Source organism: Dromiciops gliroides, chromosome 1 (genome assembly GCF_019393635.1).
Source record: "Dromiciops gliroides isolate mDroGli1 chromosome 1, mDroGli1.pri, whole genome shotgun sequence".
Lineage (NCBI taxonomy): Eukaryota > Metazoa > Chordata > Mammalia > Microbiotheria > Microbiotheriidae > Dromiciops > Dromiciops gliroides.
Genome location: NC_057861.1, coordinates 70,093,278 through 70,119,341, shown reverse-complemented (window position 1 = coordinate 70,119,341; position 26,064 = coordinate 70,093,278). Strand labels below are relative to the sequence as shown.

The window sequence follows — 26,064 nt, the reverse complement described above, 5'->3', positions numbered from 1 at the left end:
TATTTATTTACCCTTACTCTCCACTTAGTTTCACAAGTAGGGATGGAGGAGGACTTCCACTCTCAGTGCACCTTGATGGCAGGGCCAAGGATTCAGGTTTGGAAGGGCCCCTGCACACAGCCTAGTCTAGCCTACTGGTTTCCTTTTCCAAATGGGGAAACTGAGACCCACGTGACTAGTGAGGAGCAGCCTCCACTGTGCTGCCATGTCACCATGATTTAGGACCCCCTCTTCATTTTAGAGCCCCAGAGAGGGGATGGGACTAAGCCATACAGACAGTGGAAAGTGACAGAGTTGGGATTTGAACCCAGATTCTCTGACCCCCAAATCCAGAGTTCTCGATGTCATTTTGTTCTCCTTTTTATTTTCAAGTATTAAGGCATCATTGGGGGCATCACTGGGGCTGGGGGAGGAAAAGGAGAAAGGCTAGGATCACTGAGGCAGCGTGTGAGGGCCAAAAGGGCAGCAGGACCACCGGAGCCCTGCCTGGGCTGAGGTTGTTGTGGCTGGCGCCTAGGCCCTGTGTTGACTCCTGCTGGGCTGGGCAGTGGCTCCCCCCATGGCTGTGCCCAGGGTGGAAGGGAGGGCGAGGTAGCTGTGAGATTGATTGGGTCAGGGTCAGGAAGGGAGGGGGAAGCCTGGCTCCCCCCAGCTCCCCCTGCCTCCACAAGGTCTTTGGGCTGGCTGGAGGGGTGGCTCACATCACTACACAGCACTGGCATGTCTGCTTGGAGCCACTGGCCTGCTCACTGTCGGGTGGAGGCTCAGGCCGTTGGGCAGGTGCATAGGTGGGCACGGGGCGGCTAGCGGGGTGTGCAGTACGCGTAGCAGGGTGCGCAGTGCGCACGGCTGGCTGCAGCAGGGGCTGGCGTTCTGGCGGCCCTGCTTCAGGGGCTGGGAGCTGCTCGGAGGATGTGGCTGGGGCCTGCGGCCCACCGGGGGCTGATGTGGCTTCTTCAGCCTGAGGCTCTGGGCCCGTCTCGCTCTGGGTAGCTTGCTTCGCCTCCTGTTCCTGCTCCGCCTTCCCCTCAGAGTCAGACCCCTCCTCTTCTGGATCCTTCTCTGCTGGCATTTCTTTTTCTACCCCTCCTTCCTTCTCCTCTTCTTCCTCCTCCTCCTTTGATCCTAGCTCTTCTCTCTCTTCCTCCTCTTCTACTCCAAGCTCTTTCTCTCCCCCTGCCTCCTCCTCTGCGTCTCCCTGTTTTCCCTCGCCTTCCTTTTCTTCCCCAAGCTGTTCCTCATTCCCTTTTACTTCCTCTCTCCCTCCATCCTTCTGAAGGACTTCCTCTGTCTCACCTTCTGAACCCAGCTTCTCTGTTTCCAAATGCTTCTCTTCCTCACCTTCTTTCTCCATTTCCAGCTGTTCTTTCTCCCCTTCCTCCTCTCCCCCCAGCTGCAAAGTTTCCCTTGCCTCACCTTCTTTTGATTTCTTGGCAGTTCCTCCTGATTCCTCCACCAGTACCTCCTCCCAGTCTTCAGTGATGAGCACCCTCTCCACCCAGATGAAGGAGCCCTCTCCTTGGTCTCCCAACTCAGGACTCCCCCCGGGGCCCTGCTCTTTGGGCTCCAGCCCTGGGCTAGCCAGGCTGCCTGTTGTTGCTTCCTCTCTAGCCATCTCTTCTGAGTCCCCCATGTCACTACCATCGATTCCCCCCAATCCCTCCCACACGACCTCAACAACGCCCCTGTCTTTGGTCACCCACTCTGGAAGTTCGGGGGCTTCCATCATTGACCGGCTCTTTATTGTCTCTAGGACCATATCCTCCACCTCCTGGACCCTCCTGTCCTTGGTCATCCATTGAGGAAGCTCCGGCTCTTCTGTCACCTGGTGGTCCCCTATCACCTCTAAGACTATCTCTTCAACCTCCTGTTCTTTTGCCTTCTTCCTTTCTGGACATGTGGGGGCCTCCCTGGAACTTTCCTCTAGAAACCTCAGCCCATCCCACTCCACCTTTACTATGCCTGGTCCCTGGACTGTTACCCCGGAGCTGTCCACCCCATCCCCAGCACCTGGATCCCTGTCTTCGGCTCTGTCCACCTGATTCTGGGTCGACTCCAGTTCCACAGGGATAGGTGCTGGGCATGGACCATTGGCCTCGACAGTATCTGCCGTGGACACCTCCTCTTCCTTTGGCGCTTGGGGAGTTGTGGCTCCCTCTCCACCCAGCTCCTTGGGGATCCTTGAGGTAGAGGGATCAGGCATGGAGACTGCTGGCATAACAGGTAGGGAGGTTCGTTTTTCAAGGTCTTCCTTGCCTAGAAGCAGAAAAGGGAAAGACCTAAAGAGTGAGTCAGGGACATGATATCTACTCCTGCCTTCCACAGAGTCTCATCTTGAGTAAGGACCTCAGAAGGCATCTAGCCCAAGATGAACCTGAATAAGAAGTCCCTTTAAAACATCCTCAACAAGTAGTCATCGATCCCTGCTTGAAAACTTTCAGCAATGAGGAACTCATTTTCTCTTGAGAGGACCTACTTTACTTTGGACAGCTCCAGTTGCTGGGAAGTTGTTGGGCTTGAGTTTTTTCCTTCTTCTAATCTTCCTGCAACCTCCCACATTGCTCCTAGTTTTGCCCTTTGGAGCTAAGTAGAAGTCTGATCCCTATTATATGGGACAGTTCTTGAAGTGTTTGGAAAGAGCTCTCATTTCTCCTTAGAAAATTAAATTTAAAAGTATGTCCTGAGAACATATATATTTTTTTCCTGGAAGCTGGTTGTTAAATATTTGCCAATAACTCTGTATGTGTGTGTTAGATATTATTAGCTAAGTCTTGACATTCTACCCTTGTTTAGTTGATTTTTTAACCCACGTATAGGATCTTATATATATTTTTATTAAATACCATTTTATTAGAATAAACCCATCATTCTAGCCTATTTGGATATTGACTATCATCCAACATGTTTTCTCTCCTCCAATTTACTGATTAAAAACTCTGAACAGCCTGTTTAGGCCATGGTCAGATCTTAGGGAACTCTGACCCTTGCCAGCTGGGATCAGAACCCAGGGTGGTTCCCACAAAAAGAGGCATGAAGACACTCACCTTCAGGGCCTGACTCCATGGCAGTCTGAGAAAGAGATCGGGATACCTAAAGGAAGACAGATAGAACCCTGTAGTTAAACTTGGTCTCTCACCCTGGTTCCTACTTCCTCCTTTTTTTTTTTTTTAGTGAGGCAATTGGGGTTAAGTGACTTGCCCAGGGTCACACAGCTAGTAAGTGTTAAGTGTCTGAGGCCGGATTTGAACTCAGGTACTCCTGACTCCAGGGCCGGTGCTCTATCCACTGTGCCTACTTCCTCCTAATTCAGAACCTTACCTCCTCTCACTTAGACCATTAGTAGCCTCCAAACTCATTTCCCTTTCTCCAGTCTCTTCCCTTCCAATTCTTCCTACTTCAACCATCAGGCTCATCTTGCTAGAGCCTCATTTTGACCATTACTCTATTTCATTACTTCCCACTGCCTCTGAGATCAAGTTCAAACTCCACATCCTAGTGTTCAAGGACCTCTGTCATCTGGGTTCAACCTATCTTTCCATCTTCATCCCTCCCTATTTTCATACTCGAATACTCTGGTCCAAACACACTGGTTTTGGTGTTTTCTTTATGACCCTTTCTCCATGCCAACTTAACAAGTGTCTGCTCCAGTCAAAGACACAGAGACTTAGACAGACAAAGACATAGAGACAGAAGCAGACAGAGACAGAGACACACACAGAGACAGACATACACACATACGGAGGGGGAGAGAGAGAGAGCGAGAGCGCACTTAGATGTCACCTAACCTAACTTCTTCCTTTTGTGGATAAAGAAACTAAAATCCAGAGAGAGGACTGTCCAAGGCCACAGAGATTATAAATTGCAATCAGGACTTGAACTCAGGTCCTCAGTCTCTAAGTCCTGGGCTCTTTTTACTCTACCTTACTACTTCTGCCTAAACAAATTAAGGACTAAATTAAAAGGACCCTAAATTAAATTAAATTAAGGACCCTAAAGATGCCTTAAGGATCAAGCCCTCCCCACCTTCCAAGGACCATCTTAAGTCCCAGCTTTCTTTCTATCCCCAGTGCTTTAATGCAGTGCTTGGTATATATTTGACCCTTAATAAATGCTTATTAACTGATAGGCTTGTCAAAACTCAGCCCAAGAACTGCCTCCCACATGTGGACATTCTGATTCCCCTAGCCCCTAGCGCTCTCCCTGCCAGACTTACCTTGAATTCATTTTGTCAATATCTGTAGGCACTTATATCCATACGTGTTGTCCCCTAAGTTAGGATGCAAGTTTCATGAAGGCAGAGATACTTTGGTCTCTTTATTTCCAGCACTTAGCCCTGTGCTTGGCACCTAGCAGGCACTCCACAAAGGCTTGTGAATTGATTGCTGACAATCTTCCCTGACCTACATAATGACCTTCTCCTTCTCTGACTCCTGTCGCCTTTCCTGCATCTCTTGCTAATCTGACCTGAGCATAAGGACATTGAATCAGCCCACAGGACCTAGGGATCTTTGTGGTCAGTGCCACAGAATCTTTTTGAAGAGCCTTCCAGGGGGTCAGGTCAACAAACCTTTAATCAGTGCTTATTCTGCTCCAGGCACTGTGTTACAGACCAGGGATGCTCCCTCAAGGAGCTCACATTAGAGAAGGAGAACACACATGAATAACTATATCCATACAGAATCTATAGCTAACATTTATATAGCACTTTAAGGTTTTCTAAACACTTTATGTATGTTAACCCATTCAATTCTTACAACAACCCTGTAAGATAGATGCTACTTTTATTCCCATTTTACAGATGAGGAAAGTGAAGCTAGAGTTAAGTGAGTTGCCTAAGTCACACAACTAGTAATTGTCTGAGGCAAGAGTCAAAGTCAGGTTTTCCCGACTCATATTCCTTCACTCATTCCATTGAGTGACCTCGCTGCCCCATTTATACCAATATATAGGGCAAATTGGAGGTAGTATCAGAGGGAAAGCACTAACATTGATAAAGATGAGCAAAGACTTGTTGCAGGGGGTAAATTTTTGCTGAGACTTGAATGAAGCCAGGAGGCATATGGACAAGTAACAAGAGAATTCTGTGCATACATGATAGCCAATTAAAAGACATGGTCATATTTGAGGAACAGAAAGTAGGCTACTGCTGTGATGGTAGGATTGACAATATTTGGCCACAGAAATGGGTATGAAGTGTGAGAGAGATCACATGGTCAAGTGTGCCACCTGGGATGACTGGGAGATTGATGGTGGTCTTGATAATGACAGGAAAATTAGGAAGAGGGAAGAGTTGGGTGGGCAAAATAATGAGTTCAGTTTTGGACATCCTGAATGTGACAGCATGTGGCATCCATTCAAGATGACCACTAGGTTGTTGGTGATGTAAGAGTGGAGGTCAAGAGAAAGGTTAGGGTTTGGAGAAATAGATCTGAGACTATTACAGATCATAGAGATGATAATTGAATTCAGGATATTGATGAGATCACCAAGGAAGAGAAGAGAGGGAGAGAAGGAGAGAAGGAGAGAGAGAGAGAGAGAGAGAGAGAGAGAGAGAGAGAGAGAGAGAGAGAGAAGCATATAGGAGAGTATTGAGGAGTACCCATGGTTAGTGGGTTAGGAGAAAGGGAAGATGTTGGACAGATAAAAGGAAAATCAGGAGAGAAAAAATGTCATGCAAACCTAGAGGGAAGATAGTATCAAGGAGACCAGGGTGACAGTATCAAGAGCTGTAGCAAAGTCAAGAAGGATGAGGATCAAGAAAAAGCCATTAGGTGGTGAAGTGGATAGAGCATCAGCCCTGGAGTCAGGAGGACCTGAGTTCAAATCTGCCCTCAGACGCTTGACACTTACTAGCTGTGTGACCCTGGGCAAGTCACTTAACCCCAATTGCCTCAGCAAAAACCAACAACTCATTGGTCAATTTAGAGAAAGCAGTTTCAGTTGAATTACGGAATCAGAAGCCAGACTGCAGATTGTATAAGAGAATGAGAGGGGAGGAAGTGGATGCACCAGTTGTGGAAGGAGAGATATAAGATGAAAGTAGAGATGGGCACCTCAAGCTTTTTAAGGATGGAGAACTTGGTGTATTTGTAGATGGCAGGGAAGCAACTAGTAGACAGGCAAAGACTGAAGATTAGTGAAGGACTGTGGGTGATAGAGGGGGCATTCTGTCAGAGAAGATGGGATGCCTTGGAAAGGAGAGGGGCAATCTAATCACTTCATGTGAGAAAGGGACGAGGAAGGAAAGAGTAGGGGAGGATGTCCAAGTGATATGAAATGAGGAGGGGAGAAGAGGCAGTCCTGACTAGGAATCTCTTCTATATCATCTCTGAGAAGGAGTCATTAAATGTCTTTGGAGATCCCTATTGAGCATCAATATGCTTCTCTGAAGCTGCTTGTTTTGCTTCTAGATAACTGATTGTTAGGAAGTTTTTTCCTGACATCTGAGCTGAAATCTGCCTCTCCACAACCTTCTCCCATTGCACCAACCTCTGTCCTCTGGAGCCAAATCAGAACAAGTCTGATCCCTTCTCCACGTAACTGCCTTTCAAATGCTTGAAGACCCCAATACCTGCAGAGGGGTTCTGGCACCAGTGCAACTAGAAAGCTTATTGGTAAATATTCAGCATGAACATCTGCACCCCAGAAATGAGCAAATGCTACAAATCAGGGATTGATTTGTTGTCTTGTTGATTTCTAGTCTTAAGAAAATGATGGGGGGCAGCTAGGTGGTGCAGTAGATAAAGCACCGGCCCTGGATTCAGGAGGACCTGAGTTCAAATCCAGCCTCAGACACTTGACACTTATTAGCTGTGTGACCCTGGGCAAGTCACTTAACCCTCTTTGCCCCACAAAAAAAAATAACAAAAAAAAAATGATGGAGAAATGTCAATAATTCAGATTAAACATGAGTTGTAGCACAAAAAGGAGGTGTCACTAGGTGGCGCAGTGGATAAAGCACTGGCCCTGGATTCAGGAGGACCTGAGTTTAAATGCAGCCTCAGACACTTGACACTCACTAGCTGTGTGACCCTGGGCAAGTCACTTAACCCTCATTGCCCCACCAAAATAAATAAATAAAGAGTTGTAGGTATATATGTTTATGTATACACACACATATACATACACATGGAGTTGGAGAACCAGTTGTTAAACACCAACTAGCAGCACATTGCTTAAGTCTCTTGTTCTCCAGGTTAAACATCCCAGTTCCTTCAACTGGTCTTTATATTGTATTATCTTGGGGCCATTCACCATCTTGGTCGCTCTTCTCTGGGTGATCTTGAGCTTACCAGTGAAATTCCTAAAATTCATTGCCCAGAACTGAAACACTGTGGTCTGAATAGGGTAGAGTAGGACTATCTTGTTCCTAGATACCATGTTTTTCTTAGTGCAACCCCAAATCACATCGGCTCTTTTGGCTGCTGGACCTTCTCCTCTTGACTAGTCTTTACCTTGCCACTCACTAAAAGACTCTAGACTGTTTTCCGATAAACTATTATCCTGCCCCACTTCCCCCATCTTGTACTTTTGAAGTTGATTTTTTTCTTTTTTCTTTTTTTTGGTGAGGCAATTGGGGTTAAGTGACTTGCCCAAGGTCACACAGCTAGTAAGTGTTAAGTGTCTGAGGCTGGATTTGAACTCAGGTCCTCCTGACTCCAGAGTCAGTGCTCTATCCACTGCGCCACCTAGCTGCCCCTGAAGTTGATTTTTGAACCCAAGTGCAAGACTTTATATTTATCTCTACGCAAATTTTTAGCTTAGTTAGAACTTTGTGGATCCTGACCATTGCATACATTTTATAGGCTGGGAAGCTGAGGTTCAGAGAAGGGAAACAAAAAGTCACACAGCTATTAGTGGAAGAATCCTAATCCAGTGCTCTTTCCACTCCACCTGTTCACTGCTGTTCAAAGGGTACAAGTCTAGTAGATACCTGGAATATTTTACCCCTTCTCTGCTCCCTCAAAAGAACAGACATCTTTTACACCCTTCTCCCTCTCACCTGTCGGCGCCAGGTGGGCCAGGCAGAAGTCTTGTGCTGGGCACCTGTCGATGCGCTCTGCAGTAATTGGAGTTGTGACTGGAGTCTGGGGAAGAGGTTGCTGCTAGAAGCCAGGAATCTGGTCTCCCAACCACCCCCCTCCAAAATATAGGACCCAAGTGTCCGGCCTCCCCTCCCAGCATCCCAGAGCCAAGCCTCAGATGACCCATCTTCATATTAATTTTATTAATTTTGAAGATAAGGAAACTGAGGCAAAGGGAAGGGAAGGGAAAGAGAAGGAAGGAGATGGGGAAGGGGAAGGGGAAGGAAGAGGAATGGAAGGGAAGGGGGAAAGACAGGAAAGGAAGGGAAGCAAAGGGAAGGAAAAGAAAGAGGAAGGGAAAGGAAAGGAAAAGGAAAGAGAAAGGAGAGGGAAAGGGAGGGGAGAGAAGTTAAGGAAAGGGACTTGCCCAAGGTGGTCAGTGGTAAAGCTGGCTCCCAGCCCACATCCTTTTATTCTAGTTCAATGCACCTCTATTTCTGATCTCCCAAAGAAAGGGGCAGGACCCAGTTGTGAACAGGAACCCAAGAGCCAGGTGGGCACTTAATAACAGAGCCCTTCCCCCAGACCCTTACGTGAACAAACTGTCTTCCAAGTGTTGGATTCTGGCCTGGGCCTGGCCCTCGGGGGAATGGGGATCCGCCTCTGGCTCAGCGCCTTCGGGTCCCTCAGCTGTCCCATCCATCAGCCATCGCTCCCGCAGGGACTTCCTCTTGGGGGAAGGCAGGAGAGGAAGGTGAGAGCCCAGCCAAAGACTGGACCAGCTACCTCTCCCCGCCCCCTCCCCCCCAGATTGGAACAGATTACCCCCACCCACAGACCCTTCCCCAAATTTCCCACCCCTACACCCCTTTCTCTCCCTCTGTCCCCTCCCACAGGGCCAGACCTTTCTCTTTTGCGCCCTCCCTCATTGACCCCGCTAAGGTAGGGACATTCCACTATTGCCCTCCTTCACTGGGTGTCAGACTGGGACCGCCAGGACTCTCCCCACCTTTAGTCGCTGCACTCTCAATTTTTCCTCCTCTAGCTCCCTCCTCGCTCCGGAGATCTGTTCTTGAAGCCGCCGCTTCTCCTGCTCAGAGCGAAGCAAGTCGGGGCTGTGGCGGCCCAGTTGAGAAGCCCAGCCCCGCTCAGCCCAGCCTAGTCCAAGCCCAGACCAACCCAGTCCAGGCCAGGAGAGAGAGAGCCCAGTCCAGCCTAGCCCATCTCAGCCCGGTGGAGCCTAACAGAGCCCAGCCTAGCCAGAGCAGCGGAGGCAGGACAAGGGATAGCTCCAGCCTGCGCCTCCCTCTCCGGCTCCCTCCTTTCCCTCTGCCTCTGAGGGGCTCCCTTGGGATGCCTGGAACCGAGATGCCTCGGGCTGGGGGTGAGGGAGGGGCAGGGCAGGGGACAGGGAAATCCTACTTGGGTTCTGGGAAGAGGTGGAGTGGGGAAAGACCCCCACCCCCCACCCCTTACTGTCTGGAGCTGAGACCTCCTGTGGGTGCGGGGGAAGAGGGGGTGGTCTGGGAGGCGCTGACTCAGCAGTTCAAGGGAGGGCGGGGGTGAGGGAGAGGGGAAGGGGTGGTGCTGGCCGCGCCCCGGGGCCGGATCCTGCGGCTCTTTGCCAGAGGCGGGAGACTGAGAGACTATGGAAACGGGGCGTGGGGGACAGCAGGGTGTGGGGATGAAGAAAAGGAGAGGATGAGGAATAGAGAACTTGGGGAAATGCAGATCAGGGGATGGGGCGATAAGGGACGGGACAGGGAGAAGGAAATATGGTGATGAGCACAGGAGGATGGAGAGAAGGGAGGGGGTCCTTCAGAGAGGAAATGGGGGAAAGAGACGGAGAGCAGAGGAACGGAGGAATGAACAAAGTACGGTATAGATGGATGGGGAACTCGGCGACAAGATGAGGAAGATTTGAGAGAATGGGAGAATCGGGGTGTGGAAAGATGGGAGTTTGGGTGTTGAGATAGGCACGATTAGGACAAGGTGTGAGATGGAGTTTGGGGAAAGAAAACAGGAACTGAGGACAGAGAACCTCAAAATATGGAATGGGAGGTTAAAGGAATGAAGAGAGAGATTATTGGGGGGACAGGAAGGAGAAGTAGGAGATTGCGAGAAAGGAGGTGGAGGTTCGGGAGATTGGGAGGGGGTGCACTTTGGGGCCGGAGGCACGGCTCGCTCACTCGCTCCAGAGGTGAGTCCGTCCAGCCTCAGCCCACTCCCCCAGAAGGGGATGGGGAACAGAGTCCCGTGGGAATGGGAATGGGGACCGGGCGCGGGCAGAGGCTGCAGTCCCGGGCTCAGGGCGTGAGGTAGGATTCGCGGAGGGGAGCAGAGAGCGGGGTTCGAACTGTCCCAGAAGCTCAGGGAGGGGCCAGAGCGCGCTCGGTCACTTACAGCAATGACCTCCAGCCGCTGACGGTAGAGGGCGCTCTCGACCATGGGCCTGCAGAAAGATGGGGAGAAAAGTAGGAGCAAGGTTGCGGGGAGGTGGGGAGCGGACGGGAGATGGAAGATGGGAGTTTCATGACTTCAACCCTTACCCTTTCTCCGTAATTGAATGACCTAACTCTCGAGTCTCGGCCCTGCTAGCCAAAGTCTCCTTGACTGTTTTCCCCTGCCTAGCCAATAACTGTCTTTGGAATTGAGAATGGAGGTGTGGGGTCTCAACCTCTAAATCTAGTCAGAGCTCCAGGCAGGAAGGACAACATATAGTACAAAGAGCATTGGATTTGGGAAGGTCACGGAACGCAGACCCAAATCGAATGGCCTTTTCTCCACACATCCTTCTTAACTTCTCTGCAGCCTTTGATACTGTGGATTGCTTCCTAGACAGTCTCTTTTTTTCTGGGGTTTCCCCATAGATCTCTCTCCTGATTCTCCTCCTGGCTTCTTGATCACTCCTCAGTCTCCTTTCCTGGTTGTTCATCATCACACTCACAAACCACAATACCTAGTCATACTTTCTAGGGTGTGATGTTGGGCAATTTACTTAAACTCTTTAAGCGTCATTTTCTTCCTTTAAAAAATGAGGGAGGGCAGCTAGGTGGTGCAGTGGATAGAGCACTGGCCCTGGAGTCAGGAGTACCTGAGTTCAAATCCGGCCTCAGACACTTGACATTTACTAGCTGTGTGACCCTGGGCAAGTCACTTAACCCTAATTGCCTCACTAAAAAAAAAAATGAGGGAGTATCTATCGAACCACATAGAAAACTACATTCCAATTCACCACCAATAAGAAAAATGCAAAGCAAAAGAACTCTGAACTTCCACTTTATGCCTAATTGTCAAAGAAAACAAAAGATGGAAATAGTGGCGTTAGAAGGTTTGTGTGGAAAGACAGGCACTCTATACATGTTGATGTAGCTATGAAGTGGTCTGGCCATTTGGGAAAAAGCAATTTGGAAATATGGGAGGAGAGTGACCAGAATGTCTACACCTTGCACCTAGAGATTGCACTACTAGGCATCTAGCCCAAAGAGATCAATGACAAAGAGAATAGCCCCATCTGCATCAAAATGTTTATAAAAGCACTTTTTGTAGCATAGAAAAGTATTGGAATCAAATTAGATATCCATGACTTGGAGAATGACTAAACAAATGGTGGTATACAATGCTAGTAGACTATTACTATGTTGTAAGAAATTATGCCTACGATGAATATAGAGAAAGATGGAAAGACTTATAGGAAATGATGCAAAATGAAGTAAGCAGAGCCAAGAAAACAATATATACAATGACTAAAAGCATGTTAATGAAAAGATCAGCAACAAAACTATGTAAATTAAATGCAATGAAATTAACCAAGCTTGGCCTCAAAGAAGAGACATGAGAATGTATCTTCCTCTCTTCTTTGTAGAGGTAGGGAGACTGTGGGTGTGGAACACTCCAGATGATATCAGACTTTTTTGATGTAGTGGCTTATTTTGCTGTATTCCCCACCCCCATCCTCTTTTTTGTGCTTTGTTATAATGGATAACTGGGGAGAAGGTAAGGGATATCTTGGGAAATGTAGGTGTTATAAAAACAAAAGATATCAACAAAGTTTATTTTTAAAACATTAATAAATATTTGTGGGATTGAATTGAAGAAAAATGACTAAACTGATTACAGTCTTTGACCCAGCAATATCACTACTAGGTATATATAGTATATACCACAAGGAAGTCAAAGACAGAGGGAAAGGTCCTATATATAACAAAATAATCATAGAAGTAGTTTTGTATCGTTAAAAACTAGAAACAAAGTGGGGGCTCATTCATTAGGGAAATGGATGAACAAGATGTAATATAAAAATGTAATGGAATATTTTTGTGCCATAAGAAAAAATTGAAGATATTTGCTGATATTTCTCCTTCTATCTTCCTTCTAATCTCACCTCATTGAGACATCTTCCTCCTACTATCTCCTCTTTTATTCAGGTCTTGAATGAAGATGTGGTCCCTTCCTTTACAGGACCTTAGATCCTGTTCTTTACCTACTTCTCCAGCAAATTGCCTCCCCTCTATGCTCCCCAATCTCTCAATCAATCTCTCTCTCTCTCTCTCTCTCTCTCTCTTTTGCAGGCCATGAGGGTTAAGTAACTTGCCCAGGGTCACACAGCTAGTAAGTGTCAAGTGTCTGAGGCCAAACTTGAACTCAGGTCCTCCTGAATCCAGGGCTGGTGCTTTATCCATTGCACCACCTAGCTGCCCCCTCCCAATCTCTCTTGTCTTCAATATCTCCCTATCTACTGGCTCTTTCTCTGCTGACTACAAACACATCCCCATTCTTATTAAATCCTCATTAGACCAGGGCTTAAATTTTTTTCACTTGTGACCCCTTTTTGCCTGATAAATTTTTATGTGACCTTGGGTATATAGGTATATACAATAGGTATACATAACCTTTTATGGTTGTCAAATTTTTCATGATCCCCATATCCAGTTATGGGACCTCATATGGGGTCACAACCCACAGTTTAAGCAACTAGGCATTAGACCATACCAGGCCCATCAGCTATCATCTTATAAATCTCCTCCCCTTTTCTTGATGCCTCCATTTCCTCTTGTTTCATGCTCTTTTTTGTTTTTGTTTTTTCTTTGTTTTGTTTTGGTTTTGGTGAGGCAATTGGGGTTAAATGACTTGCCCAGGGTCACACAGCTAGTAAGTGTTATGTGTCTGAGGCCGGATTTGAACTCAGGTCCTCCTGAATCCAAGGTCGGTGCTCTATCCACTGTGCCTCCTAGCTGCCCTTCATACTCTTCTATACCCTCTTGCAATCTGTCTTCAGACCTCATCATTTCACTGAAACTGTTCTCATCAAGAAGATGAATTTGGCCAACTGAACAGCCTTTTCTCCCCACTTATCCTTCTTGACTTCTCTGCAGCCTTTGTTACTGTGGATCACCTCCTAGACACTCTTTTTTCTGGGTTTTCCCCATAGACCTCTCTCCTAATTCTCCTCCTAGATCTCTGATCATTCCTCAGTCTCCTTTCCCGATTGTTCATCATCATACTCACCAACCACTAGTGCCTCCCAAGTCTCCTTCCTGGGCTCTATTCTCTTTTCACTCTATTCTTTCTCATTTGGAAAATTGACCAGCTCTCGTGAGTTCAATGATCCTATTTATACAGATGATCTTCAGATCTATATATCCCTCCCTACCCAGTCTCCTTTTTTTTCTTTTTAAAAACCATTTATTGGGGACAGCTAGGTGGCGCAGTGGATAGAGCACTGGCCCTGGATTCAGGAGGACCTGAGTTCAAATCCAGCCTCAGACACTTGACACTTACTAGCTGTGTGACCCTGGGCAAGTCACTTAACTCCCATTGCCCCACCAAAAAAACAAACAAAAAAACCAAAAATCAAAACCAAAAAACATCAGGCGCTCAGTGAGTTCCCTGAGTAGCCAGACCAAAAGCCATTTATTAAGCACCTATCGTCTGCTAGGCACTGGGGACACAACATCTAATTTATGGATGAAGTGCACGTGCATCTATAGCAAAGTCAATAAGAGGTGACAGGGAGGCAGGGAGCAGAAAAAGCCTTGCTTGTATAGAAGAGGATGGTTATCGCCCCACTCCTGGGGACTGCTCCCTCCCTCAAGTCTGGAACCACATAGGACTCTCCCCCAAGCAGCTCTAGCCAAGTCCACCCCTCACTTGAGTTTGCAGCAAACTGTCAGCATTCGCTCCACCAATCAGGAGTCACACCTCCCTCCCTCGGAAAACTCCAAAGAATGCAAAACCTTCAAGGCTTGGCTGGAAGCTCGGGTCTGACAGTCCACGCCCCCAAAAAAGTGATTGAGGGAAGACACTATTAGCTGGGGAATAGGAAAGGCTTCTGATTGAAGCACGAACACCCCTGGTCAGTGTCACAGGAAGATCCATCTCTGTGCAGGCTGAAGACACCCACTCCTATGGACAAACAGCTCTGGGCAGAGAGGGAGACAAAGGGCCTGTGCCCAGACCCTTAGCTTCCCCAGCAGGCTCTTTAAGGCAAGTTTGTGCTTTCTACTTCCGAGCTGGGCTGCTTCAGTACCAGAGGCCAGGGGCATATTGGGGATCTGGCTGACCTCCCGACAGCACCCTCAAGGAGAACCCTTGCTCCTGCTCCAGCACCAGCACCAGCACCACCAATGATACCAAGGGCTCTGCAGCCCACCCTCAGGCCCAGACCTGCCACCAGCACCTGTCCCTGGGTCCAGCAGCCTTACCAGGCTCCCAGACAAAGGCTCTGTGGGGCTGCTACTTCCCTATGCCTGGTCCACCTTCTTTCAGTGTGTAAGGGGTTGAAATTCTAGGTAGTCTGTCTAAAATATCTAATGAGTGGCCGCCAATAAATTAGAAGCTTTAGCATTTATTAAGGAGAATAAGAATTTGGTGAAGAGAGAAAGAGACCTATATTCACCTATCTATCAAAGGGAGAGTGCATTTTAGTTCCACTCTCCAGGAGAGTCCAGACGGAAGAGCCCCAGGCAATTGCGGGGCAATGGGGGTTAAGTGACTTGCCCAGGATCACACAGCTAGTAAGTGTCAAGTGTCCGAGGCCAGATTTGAACTCAGGTACTCCTGAATCCAAGGCTGGTGCTTTACCACTGCGCCATCTAGCTGCCCCCCCCCCCCCCGGCTCCTTTTTGAGCCACAATTTCACAGCTGCTCATTAGGCCAGGGCTTCTTAAAAAGTAGATGCCCACGATTTGGAGAATGGTTAAACAAATGGTGGTATCCAAGCTAGTAGAATATTACTATGCTCTAAGAAATTATGCCTATGATGGATTTAGAGTTCTTAAACTGGCTACTCCGTAAGCATCTCAAACCCCAACTGTCTGAACCAGAGCTCATCACCTTCTCCTCTGACTCTCCCTTCTTCCAAACTTCTCTGTTACTATCAGGGGCACCACTATCTTTTTTGTCAAATAGGCTAGAAGCCTTGGTATGTGTCATCATAGACTTCTTGTTTTTGTTTTTGCAGGGCCATGAGGGTTAAGCGACTTGCCCAGGGTCACGCAGCTAGTAAGTGTCAAGTGTCTGAGGGTGGATTTGAACTCAGGTTCTCCTGAATCCAGGGCTGTTGCTTTATCCACTGCGCCCCCTAGCTGCTCCTCATCCTAGACTTCTTATGCTCATTCATCCCACACATCCAATGTGCTGTCAAATCCTGTCCTTTCTACCTTCACATCTCTTCTATGTGTCCCCTTCTCTTTGTTCACACAACCACCATGGTGGTGGTACATGTCTCTTATGTGGGATACTACAGTAGTTTTATTATTGGTCTTCCTGTGGGAAGTCCCCTTGCTCTAATTCATCTTCCACTCATTTGCCAAAGTGATTTTCCTAAAGCATTTTGTTGTTGTTGCTTTGTTGTGTCTGACTCTTCATGACCCTATTTGGGGTTTTCTTGGGAAGGATACTGGAGTGGTTGGCCATTTCCTTCTCCAGCTCATTTTAGAGATGAGGAAACTGAGGCAAACAGGGTGAAGTGACTTCCCCGGGATCACACAGCTAATAAGTGTCTGAGTCTGGATTTGAAGTCATAAAGATGAGTCTTCCTGACACCAGGCCCAGAGCTCTATCCACTGGGCTACCTACACAGTGAACTCCAGCAGCTCCCTATTACCTTCAGAATCAAACATAGAGTCCTCTGGCATTTAAAGTTCTTCCCAATCTGGCCCCTTCCTATATTTCTGGGCTTCTTCCACTTTATTCCCCTCCACATACACTACAATATGGCTACCTAGGGCTCCATGCACTTCTCTGTCCACAATATAGTCTATCTCCTGAACTTCTGCCTTTTTACTGGCTGTATCCCAAGTCTAGAGCGCCTTTCCTTCTACCTCTGACTCCAGGCTTCCCAGGCTTCCTTTAAGGCTCAGTTTAAATCTCACTTTCTATCATAGTCTTTTTATGATCCTCCCAATTACAAGGGCCTTCTTCCCTGAGATTATCTGATTATATTTCACCTCTCTGCGTGTTTATATAAATATATGTATTGTAACTTACATGTTGTCTCTCCCATTGGAATGTGAGTTCCTTGAGAGCCTTTCTTTCTATCTCCAGCATTTACCAAAGTGCCTGCTACACAGTAAGTGCTTAATAAATGCATATTTACTGATTAACTGACAAAAAATAAGTAAAGAATTCCAAGAAAGTTGGAGGGACTTCTTTGTATTGATGCAGAGCAGAGCAAGCAAAACAATATTCACAATGCCTACAACAATGGAAAGGAAAGGAACTAGGAGACATCAGAACTTAGATCAATGAAATGACCAAATCTTGACTCTAGTGACCTGATGATGAAACACCCATCCCTCTGTTTAGTAAAAAGGTGGTGGATTTGGGTGTTGAATAGGGCATATAGCATCAGATATGGTTAGTGTTTGTTTCTTTTGCCTAAATATATTTCTTTGTTATAAAGGAGGATTTTATTAGGGAGGGGGGAGAGTTTTAAGACCTGTCTTTTTTAAATTATTTTTTTGGAGGCAACTTGGGTTAAGTGATTTGCCCAGGGTTACATAGCTAGGAAGTATCTGAGGCCAGATTTGAACTCAGGTACTCCTGACTCTAGGTGGTGCCCTATCCACTGTGCCACCTAGCTGCCCTGTCTTTTTTTAAGCAACAATAAAGAAAGTATTAATAAAATGAAACAAACATGGTTGTTTGATTTCTTCTCTGTCTCCTATGCCCATATCATTATCCATGTCCCATTCCTAATGATTGGTGTCCTTCAGGGATCTGTCCTGGGTCCTACTCTTCTCTCTCTCTCTCTCTCTCTCTCTCTCTCTCTCTCTCTCTCTCTCTCTCTTTCTCTCTCTCTCTCTCTCTCTCTCTTTCTCCCCCCCCCCAATGATTCCATCACCTCTCATGGGTTCAATTAACTCTATGCTGTTGAATCTCAGATCTATATATCCAGCCTTAGTCTCTCACATAAGCTCCAGTCTCATATCCACCTGGATGTCCCACAGGCATTTAAACTCAACATATACAAAAGGAACTCATTCTCTTTCCCCTAAGCCTGCCTCTTTCCCTATTTCTACTAAGGGTACCACCTCCTCTCAAGTCACTGGGATGTATAACTTCAGTAACATCCCTAATGCTTCCCTCCCACCTCATCCTTCTTAAACAATTAGTTGCCAAGTCTTCTTTCTACTTTCACAACTTTTCTCATATATGTCCATGTCTCTCCTCTCCTATGACCAACACCCTAGTTCAAGCCTTCATCACCTTTCATCTAGGCTATTGCAACAGCCTCCTAATTGGACTTCTGGCTTCCAGTATGTCCTGCTCTCAACTCCAACCACTCATCGACAGAATACCATTAGTTAAGTGCCACAGTAGATATCACACAGGACTTAGAGTCAGAAAGTTTTGAGTTTGAATCTGACCTCAGATACTTGCTAGCTATGTGACTCCAGGCAAGTCATAACCTCTCTGTGCTTTCAGTTTCCTCATCTATAAAATGAGGATAATGATAGCAGCACCTGATTCTCAGGGTTGTTGTGAGGATCAAATGAGAAAATATTTCTAAACCACTTTGAAAACTTTAAAGCACTATATAAATGCTAGCTGTTGTACTTATTCAAAGGAACAATTCTGACCAGGCCATTTCTCTTTCCAAGGCTCCTCAGTAGCTCCCTATTGGCTCTAGCATAAAATACAAACTTTTTAGTCTTACATTGAAAACCTTTTACAAGTTTGTACTCCCCAGATTATATTTCCAGGTTTATTTCTGATTGCTGCCTTTCTCTCACTTTAAGTTTTAGCCAAACTGGCCTAATGATCATTCCTGTTGCATGACATTCTCCTTCTAACCTTGGGGACACTGCACAGCCTGTCCCAAATACCTGATACATTCCCCTTTTAAAATCCCAACCTTCCTTGAAGGCTCAGCTCACCTCCTGTGGGAAACCCAATAGTCAAGCAACATAATTTCTCTTATGTGTGAAGAAATGGGGTACAGTGAAAAAGACACTGGATGTTAAATAAGAGGACCAGTGTTCGAATCCTGATTCTCCCACTTACTACCCCTGTGTTGCTGGGTAAGTCCCTTAACCTCTCTGGGCTTCAGGTCCTTCATTTAAAAAAAAAGAGGATGTTGGACTAGACAGGTGGCAAACACAGAGCCCACAGCACTTCTGAGAGTGGGCCAAATCAGATTAAAATGTAATTGGGAAATATTTAATAAAATAGAGAAAAATATAATACAACACACAATGTTAATTTGTGGTTTTCCAAGTCAATACATAACCTTCAGTACTGTTTAGTGGCCCCAGGTTTCTATTTGAGTTTGACATCTTTGGATTAGATGACCTCTAAGGTATTTGAATTAGAAGTCAAAGACCAGGCAGTTAGGTGGTGCAATGGATAAAGTACCAGCCCTAGATTCAGGAGGACCTGAGTTCAAATTTGATCTCAGACCCTTGACATTTACTAGCTGTGTGACCCTGGGCAAGTCACTTAACCCTCAATGCTCTGCCAAAGTGACCTCTAAGGTCACTTCCATCTCTTAAATTGGGATCCTATGAGCCTTCCTCCTCAAATGATCATGTACATGCTTTTCTTTTTACTTTCAGCTAAAATTTCACCTTCTACAGGAAGGCTTTCCAGATCCCCTTAATGCTAATACCTTCCCTCTGCTGATTATTTCTAATTTATTCCGCATATAGCTCCTTTGCACATAGTTTGTACATTGTCTCCCCCATTTGACTGTGAGCTTCGTCAGTGTTTCCTGACTGACTGACTGATTTGTTGTACCTCTCCAGGAGAATGTGAGCAAGCTCTTTGAGGTCAGGGACTGTTTTTCATCCCCTCTGGGTATCTGTGGGCCCAACACAGCCACTTGTTGGTGCCTAGAAGAAAGTGTGTTGGATGACTTCAAGGCTTATTCTGGTTACAGACCCTCTGATCAGAGTTGGAAAGATTTTTAGAAATAATTTAGTCCAGTCTTCTAATTTCACAAATGAGGAAGCTGAGGTCAGGAAGTGAATTCACCCAGGTAGCACAGCTAGTAAATACATACATAGATCCAGGGTTTCAGAATCTTTTGATTCTAAGGGCAGTACTCTTTCTACTCGACAGAACTCCTGGGTCTTAGGAACACCACTAGCATGATGTATGTTGGACTCTATGTTCAGAGCCCTAAAGGTGAAGGGACCCTAGCCCCTATACCCATTGGCTTTGTAATATCAACCTGTTTGCTTCCTGGACTGAGAGGCTGCCCCCTCCATCCTGACAGGCTTTTACAGGATAAGCTTGTGGATTTATAGACACCTCCTTGCCTCTTCTCAAGAGCCCAAATCTTCACTGTTGCCATGACAACTTGGAGAGATGGCTTCTTCCCTTACCCCTAGAAGTCAAAGCTTTCAGGGTAGACCCTACCCAGTGGGGAAGATTGGGAGGGTGGGATGGGACTTGTTGCTTCCCTTCTCCCCAGGAATGTCCCTGGCACAAAGGGTTTAGAGTTGTAACGGGCTTTAGGAGTCATCTAATCCAAATGCTTAAGTTTATAGATGGGGAAACTGAGGCTTAGAGTGTTTAAGTGTCTTGGTCAAGGTCATCCAGCTAGTAAGTAACAGTCAGCATTTGAACTCAGGTCCTTTTGACTCAAAATCCCATACTCTTTTAGTATATCATACTCATTCTCATGATTGAAAACTTGACTAGACCTTCCTGAGGAAGTACATAGGAACACTGGAGTCACTGACTATCCTTCCAGTGAGCTCTGGAGGACAAAGGAACCTTGGCAGGCTCCCTTAGGAAGATATAGGAAGGCAGTCACAGGGCCTTCTACATGAGGGGTTCATAACCTGGGGTCCATGGACCATGGATAAATTGCAAGGGGGAACTTGGAAGGGAAACATTACATCTTTATTTTAATATAATTGATTTTCTTTGTAATTCTATGTATTTTATCTTACACATTTTTTTTGTGGGGGTGAGGCAATTGGGGTTAAGTGACTTGCCCAGGGTCACACAGCTAGTAAGTGTTAAGTGTCTGAGGCCGGATTTGAACTCAGGTGCTCCTGACTCCAGGGCCGGTGCTCTATCCACTGTACCACCTAGCTGCTAAAATATCTTGAGAAAAAGAGTGCCTAGACACAACCAAGCTGCCAAAAGGAGTCTAGGACACGCACACACGCGCGCACACACACATACACACACACACACACACACACACACACACAAAAGCCAAGAAGCCCTGCTCTAGATAACGTAGTCCAACTCCCCCCATTTTACAGAGGGACAATGAGGCCCCCTAGGAAGAGAGACTTGCTTGAAGTCCCATGGGTAATAAGGAACAGACAGAAGTGGAATTCAAACCCACTCCCTTGACTCCAACCCATTGTTCTTTCTACCAGATTCTGCTGCTTTTCAGGATAGGGTCCCTGGCTGCATTCCCCCAGGTTATATGGGGGTGGGGTGGCCCTAAGCAGAAGGAGTTGGATCTTCTCCTCAGAGCTGCCTTTCCTCTTAGGTAAGTACCTGTGGGGGGCCCTCTCCCTCCTGACAAGACTCCCCCGGGGACTTGATCTCCCCTGCCAGTTCCCTGCTGGGGTGATCAGGTTCCCTGTTGCTTAGCAACTAGGTTTCTAGATGGTGAATAATGCAGGTAGCCGATCCAGGGGTTCAGCAGGCCTGGGAGGAGCCCTCTCTGGAGCCTTCAAGCCCTGTGCCCTCCCCTACCCCCAACCAGGAGTCCAGGGGCTGAAAGGTCAAGGGAGGGCAGAGGAGCTGTTGGCTGCATTCAGTCCAGGGCCAGGGGATATAGGCAAAGGGGCTCTATGAACCCATGGATTACTCAGAGTTTATAGGATTTCATGCTTCAATGAATCAGAAAGATCAGCTAGCCCAATCCATCTTTTTATAGAGGAGGAAACTGAGGCCCAGAGACAGGTAATGAGTTGCCTCATATCATACACCCAGTAAGTGGGAAGTCAGATATAGTTTCTCTTCCTCCAAAATCTGGGGTTCTTTCTGCTATCCTGCTTTTCATGTCTCTTCCCTCTCTATTTAGTTCCTAGTCTATTTGGAGTCCCATGAATCCCAGGGGTCCTGACCTAGTAGCCCTGGGGGGGGGGGGAGGGGTTAGCCCCTCCCACCTCACTGACTTCTCTTCTCAAAGGACCTTATCCTGCATTGCTGGCTTACATTCCCACCTCCAGCCCAGACTTTGCCCCCAAGACCCATGACTCCTGAATAGTCTCTATCAGAGTCCAGAAAGGGGGAGGCGATGGGGAAGGAGGCCCTGAGATTCCTCTCTTTTTCCCAGGGACAAATGACTGCTTGGGGGTTGAAGCATTTGTCTCCTTTAAAAGGGCAGTTCAGGGCTGTAATATTCCCACTGGGTGGGGGTGGGGTCCTCTTTGCTCAGGGCCCTAGAGGCTGGGGCCGATTGCAACCTCCACCAGGGGGCAGTTGCTTGCCTGAGGGACTGCCCCCTAGCTAGGTGGGGTCCCAGGATTTGGAGCTGGCGGGATCTGAGAAATTATCAAGTATGGCCCCTCATTTTACAGATGAGAGAACTAGGGTCTATCAGGGTTAAGTGACTTGCCCAAGGTCACACATTGAGTCAGTGGCCAATCTGGAATTTAAACTCATGTCCTCAGACTTCCAATCCAGTGCTCTTTCCACAACACCCCCTCCTACTGCAGCCTAGGTAAGTTACCCCTTTGAGCTGCTCTACTCCCATGCCCTCTCCCAACCCCTGGTACTTACATTGGATTTGCTGGGGTCCACCCGCTGGGGGGTAAACCCTGGCTCTGTAGGGCCATCTTGCTTGTGGAGCTGGGCTACCCAGCTGGGCAGCAGGTGCCCGGAGAGGTTGGGGACGACAGGTGGGGGTGGGGGGGGCTGCTGCGGGCACCAGGAGAGCTGGTCAGGCTGGTTTGGGCGGAAGGAAGTAGGGAGGGAAGGGAAGGGAGAGGGGGGCCTGAGCCAGAGCTGGCTGGCGGGCCTGGGGAGGCACTATCAGCTGTCCTGATGAATTATTTACCAGCCACCAGCTGCCTCCCTCTGCTGCTACCGCCATCCTGTGCACACACCCTCACAGTCATGCACAGGCACGTCAGTGGTGACTAGTCACCATGGTATATGAATATAATGGGACATGTGCTGTGAGAAATGATGAAATGGATCATTTTGGAGAAACCTGGGAAGACTTGTATGATTTGATGCAGAGTGAAGTGATCAGAACCAGGAGAACAATTTCTACTATAACAACAAAAAGCTGATAGCTTTGAAAAACTTAAGAACTCCCATCAAAGTAATGACCAATGATGATTTCAGAGGACCAGTGATTAAGCCTGCTACCCTACTCCTGATAGGAGAGTGAGAGATGATGAACTCAGGATTCAGAATGAGACATACATTTCTGGACACAGGAAATGTGGGGATTTGTTGGGCTTCACTATGCATGTTTGTTACAAAGGTTTTGTTTTTCTCTTTCTTTTTTTTCTCCCAGGAAGGGAGGTGGGAAGGAGAAAAAAAAAGTGCTTGTTAATTGAAGGAATAACATTTAATTTAATAAAGAAGAAGGGGAAAACATTGGTCACTAAAACACATGGCCTGACTCCTTGTGCATTTGTGGGGATAGAAGCAGACAATTCTTAAGACACAGGATTTAAATCTGGAAGGGGCTTTAGAGATCATTTAACTCTTTCATTGGAGTATTAAGGGCACTGAGGCCCAGAGAGGGAATTCAAGGTTCCAAAGCCTAGAAGAGATCTAGGTCCTCACACTCCAAATATAGCTGGCAACTAGGTGGCACAGTAGATAAAACTGGGAAGATCTGAGTTCAAATCCAGCCTCAGACACTTACTAGCTGTGTGACCCTGGACAAGCACAACTTCCCTGAGCCTCAGTTTGCTCATCTTTAAAATGGGGATAATAATAGCACTTACCTTTCAGGGTTGTTATGAGGCTCAAATAAGATAATAATTACAAGAATTGGCACATAGTAGGTGCTGTATAAATGTTAGCTGCTAGTAGTGGTAATCATAATAATATCGGTAGTAGTGGTGGTAGTGATAGTAATAATGGTGTTAGTGTAGTGATAGTGGTAGTGGTGGTAGTAGTTGTGGTAGTGGTAGTAGTAGTAATAATGGTGTTAGTGGTTGTAGTGCTACTAGTGGTGGTGGTTGTAGTAATAGTAGTGATAGTAGTTATAATAGTGGTAGTGGCCATAACAATGGTAGTGGTGGTAGTGGTAGTGGTGATGGTTATAGTAATTGTAGTGATAGTAGTGGTAGTGATAATGGTGGTGGTGGTAGTAGTAGCAGTTCTTTCTTCTTGAGTTCTGGATCAGGCTAGAGCAAAGGTAGGGTAGGTAGGAATTGTGAGGACCAGTCTCTGGGGTACTCCTAATTCCACAGTGGAGGAGCAGAGGAAATGGTACCTACTCCTGCATATATTTCTCCCAAACTTTTGAGGGTTGTGAGTCAGTGTGGGGTAGAGGAAAGGATTGAGAATCAAAAATCCTGGGTTTGACTCCAGCTCTGTTTCTTACTCACTGTATGATCATAGACAAGTCTCATTGATTCTCTCAGCCTCAGTTTCCTCATCTATAAAATGGGGATAATAGCATTTGTGCTATACACCTCTAAAGGTGGTAGTGAGGAAAGTGACTTGTAAAACTTAAAGTCTGAGAGGCAATATTGTGTCATTTGTAGCAACTGGCCTCAGAGTTCAGTTGCTGTCTGTGACACACACAGTCTCTTTGACTCCTTCAAAGAGCCCCATATCATTCTCTAAAACTAAATTGTTAGAGCAGTTGGTCCATCCGATCTGCACTGGTTCAAATCCTACCTCAGATACTTTCTGGCTGTGTGACCATGGGCAAATGTCTTAACCTCTGTTGGTCTCAGGTTTCTCATCTGCAAAATGGGGATTATAATGGCACCTAACTCCCAGAATTGTTCTAAGATCAAAATGAGATAATACTTGTAAAGTGCTTAGCACACTGTCTGGCACAGAATAAGTGCTATCTCAGTTGTTATTTGAAGGAGTTTCCTAATGAGGAACTCCTTAGACCAATTAAATTAGTCTGGGACAAAAATAAACTCCAAACTTAAGGTGCCATAGCTATTGCTATTATTATTGCAATAGAATTATGAGCTATTATTATTTAATTTCTGTGTGACCTTGGGCAAATCACTTTCCCTTTTTGGGTCTCAGTACCTTCATCTGTAAAAGGTATGGGTTGAACTAGATGACCTCCTCACCAACTCCAGCAGGCCCCCAATTTCATTCATTCATTCATTCATTCATTCTAGCTATGGTGTGCTAGTTACTGAGGATTTAAGCCTAAACTCCAGGAGTCCTGCTCTCCAAGGCCTCTCATCTCTGGCTAAGGAGAGGAGACACACTCAGGAGACTAGATAATTAACAATACCAGGTAATGTGGGATCCCTTTCTGTAAGGGAAAGAGGACTTGATTGGATTAGAGGATCTCCATTTAAACCCTAACTCTTTCTTACTACCTGTGATCTTGGGAAGGTCACTTCTCTTGTTTGGGCCTATGTCTGCAGTAATCTGTAGTAATGGGATGGTTGGACTAGAGGTCCCTTGGACCTCCAAATCTATGACTCAAAAATTTTTAATGGATAGCACACAGTCCAGGCTACAGTAGCTCAGAGAAAAGAGATATCTCTGGGTAGGGGGGAGGAATCAGGGAAGGCTACTTAGAGGTGGTGGAGGAGGGGATTGAGCAGTACTGGCACGTAGCATAATGCCTGGCACATAGTTGTTGTTCATCCTTTGTTTTTCAAGAGTTTTCATCACAATGTTGGGGTCAAATGGTAGATGTTGGGTGGTGTCTTGACTTGCACATGAATTGGATTTAAGCGAGGCAGAGTTGCACAAAGTTGTCCACTTCAATCTTTCTTCCAGAGTTGTTCAAATCCAGTAGCAGGACAAAAGTTAAGAGGACTGGTGATGGCTGGGGATACAGTGGATGGATGACCTTGGTGTCTTCACTGTCTGACCAAGCTCTAAGTACTCCACAGCGTCTGCTTCAGCTGCCTTCATGGCTGTTCTCACAAATTTTTTGTCATCCATTTATTCCAATGGGGAAAGTCTTCACATGTTTGGAGTGTAGATATCCCCCTAACTCACCAATGGGTTTGAGACCTGGAGGTTACCCATAAGCTGGTTTAGTCATCTGCAGGGTGTGGCTGCTGCACATGCTACATCTTCTTGGAGCCACAGGTGAGAATTGGGTGAATCAGGTGGACACCAAAAGTGGATGAGCAGGGCTTGGCAAGCCCTCACACCGGAGATATTAGTCCTCCCTTGAACACCCCATACCTGGCATGTAATAGGTGCTTAATAAACTCTTGTTGGCTGACTGACAGACACTGAGAAGGACCTGAGGCTGTTAAATAGAGGAGAGGAAGGAGGAAGAGCATCTTTTTGAGAAAATGCAGGAATTTAATGTGTTCTTTCCATGCAGTGGTGTGCCGGTAAATGTTTAACAATAGGGATGGGGGGCGGCAGCTAGGTGGCGCAGTGGAGTCAGGAGGACCTGAGTTCAAATGTGACCTTAGACACTTGTCAC

General features: G+C 46.6%; 1 protein-coding gene across 1 annotated transcript; it reads right to left on the bottom strand.

Annotated features, from left to right (window-relative positions):
- Positions 1-660: 660 nt before the first annotated feature.
- Positions 661-22,282, bottom strand: PALM3 (paralemmin 3). Its single transcript, XM_043977996.1, has 7 exons — positions 22,227-22,282; positions 10,428-10,476; positions 9,034-9,114; positions 8,618-8,754; positions 8,003-8,087; positions 3,045-3,090; positions 661-2,256 (listed from the first exon to the last, which is right to left on the bottom strand). The coding sequence occupies exons 1-7, from the start codon at positions 22,280-22,282 to the stop codon at positions 698-700; spliced, it is 2,013 nt and encodes a 670-aa protein (XP_043833931.1). The 3' UTR covers positions 661-697.
- Positions 22,283-26,064: the final 3,782 nt, after the last annotated feature.

Excerpts from the sequence above, each read along its gene's own strand:
- PALM3 (XM_043977996.1), bottom strand. The coding sequence starts at position 22,282 with ATGGCCCTACAGAGCCAGGGTTTACCCCCCAGCGGGTGGACCCCAGCA. Across the intron at positions 10,477-22,226 it reads TGGACCCCAGCAAATCCAAT|GCCCATGGTCGAGAGCGCCC; the intron begins GTAAGTACCAGG and ends ATCTTTCTGCAG. Across the intron at positions 2,257-3,044 it reads CATGGAGTCAGGCCCTGAAG|GCAAGGAAGACCTTGAAAAA; the intron begins GTGAGTGTCTTC and ends TTCTGCTTCTAG.